Source organism: Cajanus cajan, chromosome 2, assembly GCF_000230855.2.
Source record: "Cajanus cajan strain Asha chromosome 2, NIPB_CcT2T_4, whole genome shotgun sequence".
Lineage (NCBI taxonomy): Eukaryota > Viridiplantae > Streptophyta > Magnoliopsida > Fabales > Fabaceae > Cajanus > Cajanus cajan.
The window spans coordinates 59441472-59445643 of record NC_138518.1 but is presented as its reverse complement, the minus strand read 5'-3'; the positions used below and the strand labels follow the sequence as shown (position 1 = coordinate 59445643).

The following is a 4172-nucleotide window of genomic DNA, read 5'->3' as shown; positions in this document are numbered from 1 at the left end:
AATTAAGTTAGCGTCGTTAACTCTATAATTTCTAGTGATTTTAATTTACACTTGATGTCCATTTTTAACCTCCACTATTAATTTTTTTTTGGATTTTAAACCATGTAAGTTTTAATTAGAGATTCAACGAATCATATTAATATTAAAGATTTTAACAAATTATATTATTATTAAACATCCGATAAATAAGGATATATTTTAAGAAATAACTTATTTAAGATATTATATAATAAGTTATTGTATATGTTAGAAACTAAAATAACATAAAAGCATTTATTTAGGCTAGTAGAAAAAAAGGAAACACTTGATACCTCTTAATTTTTAAAAGATAAATAAAAAATAAATTAAAATAATAGTTGTGAGTAATTACTTTAAAAAAATATATCAACGATTATTATTATTTTAACGGACCCATTTTGGTGAGTGGAGAGAGCGCCAAAACAAAAATCTTACCCCTCCTTTCTCTCTTCCTAGGTTTCTCTCTTCCTAATTTTAACTTTCTCTTTTTGAAAATTCTAATTCCTCCATTCTCACTCCATCATGGCAAAGACGGAGACGAATTCGAAGCGGGAGGCGGAGGAGCCAGGTGTGGCCGTACTCCTGCAGCTGGTACTTGTGGAAGGAGACGTTTTGGGGCTTTTCAACTTCTTCACACTGTCCTCCAACATGGCCAGCGCGCCCAAATCCTCCTTACCACCGGAGAGCATCAAATGCGGTTGCTGGGAGCCGGAGCGGCTCGGAACGGGGTAGGCCGAACCGGAACCTGAACCGGAAGGGGAAGTGGTCGTTCTCTTGCGGTGGTTGTACTGCAAAGCTGCCGCTGTGGTTGTAACCCTAGTTGTTCTGAGCCACCTCTTGGCTCTACAACACTTACCCTTTTTCTATATCATTCTTTAAACCTTTTTCTTCATCACTCATTCGCCTCATCTCTAACCTCTTCACAGTAAGTCTTACTTCAGAATTCATCAAATTTCTAACTTTTTACATGGGTCTTCTTTGTTTTTCTTCATTTTTTGTTCTCTTTCAGGACACCCAATTGGATAAAGATTTGATTTTTTGTTATTGGTTTCTTCAATTATCGACCCATCTTATTTAGGGTTTCAGAAGTCAGATTTTTAGGAGTTGCCACCATGTCGGACGATGAAAGGGAGGAGAAGGAGTTGGATCTCTCTTCTCATGAAGTTGTCACCAAATACAAGACTGCGGCTGAGATCGCTAACAATGTGTTTCTCACCCTCTTAATGTCTTTATTTTCTCAAGAATTTTTATTTTTAATTTCGTATCTTGGATGATTTTTTTTTTTGGAATCTTGATGAAGTACACCTTTTTTTTTTATTTGCATTTTTGGTTTTATTGATGATTTCATTTTTTTTCACCTTTTATTGTTTGTCTGTTTATGATTTTGCAGAGGCCTTGAAGTTAGTTATTTCAGAATGCAAACCTAAGGCCAAAGCTGTGGACATTTGTGAGAAAGGGGATTCATATATTAGAGAGTAAGGTTTTATTATTTATATATGAAGGAGCATTATTTGTGAATTGTGATACTTTTTTAACATACATGTGAATACATGCATACGGAATTGCTGTTTTGTTTATTAATTTATTTTTAATATTTTTGGATTATAGCTTCTAGAGTTTGTTTTATGTGTGTGTACAGACAAACTGGAAATGTGTACAAGAACGTGAAGAGGAAGATTGAGAGAGGTGTTGCTTTCCCAACTTGCTTATCTGTAAACAATGTACTAAGAATTTCAGAGCTCATTTGTTTCAGACTTTGTGAAGAATGAAAAATAATAGATGGTCAGGTTTAGAAGTAAAATCAATCTGGACCATTATGTATAGTTTGCTGTGTAGTTTGTATGGTCAAAGAAGAACTCCTTCCTTACCTTTCACTCTCACTAAAGACACACATATATACATAATACATTGTTAATTTGCTGCACTTGATGCCTTAATATTTTCTCTTATCATTCATATTTCATGTCTGATATGGTTTAAATAAGAAGAAAATTTACATTCAATACTAAAGATATTGTTGGTGCTTTTCTTTAATTAGAGTTAAAATTTCACCTTAAGAATATACATAATTAAAGGCCTCCTTTAAATGTTGACGCATATTACTAAGATAAAATTTCAATTCTTATTAGAGAACAATATCAATGATACTTATGACTATTGTATGTATTGTATTTAAATTTTGTCTCTGTAAGCATGTTTTGATTCTAATTGGTCGAAAAATGTCTTGCTTTTCCATGCAGGGCTTTGGTAAAGAGTGCATGCCACGGGGTCAGTGCACCTTTGGAGCACGTTTGGAAGATGAAGAGATCAAGATATTGGCGGAGTTTGTCAAGTTACAGGCTGATCAAGGGTGGCCAAGTATAGAGACTGAAGAAAAGTGATTTAATACATGATTGGTTCAATTTATTTTAAAAGAATAATTTCTTATTTCTTTCAACTTTTTGAGGGAACCTTTGATAAATAAGTGATTATTTATTTAGAATTAAACTGAACCAAACATGCTATTAACTTTTGTTGCATCTTTTCATGATAAATAGGTACGTAATGATTGGTTTACAGTTAATTTATATGCAGACATATACTGGCATGGAAATTTTGGAGTTGTTTATAATTTTTTTGATAGATTTTGGATTTGTATTCTTTTAAAATTACCGAAAATTAAGGCAAACAGATGCCTTGGCTACTACTAGAGGTATGTATACTTGTATTTGGGTCTTGTTTGGTACATATTTATCTTTTAAAGAAGATAGTTCTATTTGTCAAGTAGAATTAAATAATTAATATAAGAGTTTGATTGGATACAAGTTATAAGTGCTTTTTAAAGCTTTCTTATTAAATAAAGAACAATTTTTAGTAGAAAAATTCTTAAAAACACATATAAACTTTGATCAAAACAAACTTTAGTTTTTTAAGTATTTAACATATCTGTATATCCAGAACTTGAATTTCAAAACATTGAATTTCAGACCATTGATAAAGTTAAAAATAATTTATGTTGATTGATTCATATATCAGATAGATATAAGTGATGTGTTCTGAGTTGTTTGAATGTAGAAGTTTGTGTTAGTGCTATGATGAAGTACTCATACAGGAGTCTGGAGTATGAGTTTGTTGATTGCACGCTATTATCCTCCATCTTTATCGATTTGTGTGATGCTCAAGAGCATGTGTGATATTCTGTTTAGTATGGTTGTTATGTTATAACTGGGATCTCTCATGTTTCTGTAAGTTTTTATTGTTTTTAATCTATCTATATGCTATTTTTAATTGTGAAGGATCACCAGGAATTAATCAAGCTTGTTGAATATTATTAACATTGTGAATCGCTGCACAACTTCAAACACTTTTTTATATTTGCATTTTACTATATTCAGTTGATTGGCTTAAGTCATGTATTTCTGCATTAAATTTTATCTGTGTGAACTATTTCTGTCATGTTGACCCATTCTCTGACAAAATTGAGGTTAAAATACTATGCCACCTGCACCATGACCAACTGAAGGCTGTCTTTCACGTTTCTCAAAGAATTAGGAAAGCTGTAAGTCGTGTCTCTACTCTGTATTTTATGCCTTTAAATCTGCTTATGATTTTAGCTACCTTTTGATGACTAACTCTTTATAATATTGATAGGTTGTGATTGCAAGGCAGTATCACTTCAATTATTCTACTCCAGATCGCTCTCGGCAAGAGATGTTGAGTAGAATGACTCCTCTTCCTACTGAGCATTGGCCTTTTTGTTCATATTTGGAATGCACTGTATCCACATATGATTTCCTAACAATTTCTTGTATTTTAATTCAAATGGATGAACATATATATTTTGATTCCTTTAACTCCTTATGAATCATTAAGTTAATTTCAGTTGCATGAATTTTTCATAGTTGCTTGTACTCTATTCATGTTATTACATGTCTCCTTCTGGTTTGTTCAACTATAAATAATCCTAAATGTCATTTTCCTTCAATTATAAGCTGAGGCATTTTCTAAAGTTGAGAAGGGACCCTTATACCTCTGCTTCACTAGTTTGCTTTATTACATTTTTACTCTATCATACATATATATGTTGTATTAGCATATTAAGTTTGTAGAAGCCACAACAACAATAGTAGTCTTAATAGAGTGTTAAAATCTGATTTGATCCAATAGCATTGCAG

The 4172-nt window shown here is 32.1% G+C and overlaps 1 protein-coding gene across 1 annotated transcript; it reads left to right on the top strand.

Moving 5' to 3' along the window:
• Window positions 1-331: 331 nt before the first annotated feature.
• On the top strand, window positions 332-3889 carry LOC145954424 (ERBB-3 BINDING PROTEIN 1-like). The gene is made up of 6 exons (XM_083068560.1): window positions 332-943; window positions 1097-1223; window positions 1411-1493; window positions 1658-1739; window positions 2259-3556; window positions 3649-3889. The coding sequence occupies exons 2-5, from the start codon at window positions 1131-1133 to the stop codon at window positions 2397-2399; spliced, it is 399 nt and encodes a 132-aa protein (XP_082924686.1). The 5' UTR covers window positions 332-943; window positions 1097-1130; the 3' UTR covers window positions 2400-3556; window positions 3649-3889.
• The last annotated feature ends 283 nt before the right edge of the window (window positions 3890-4172 follow it).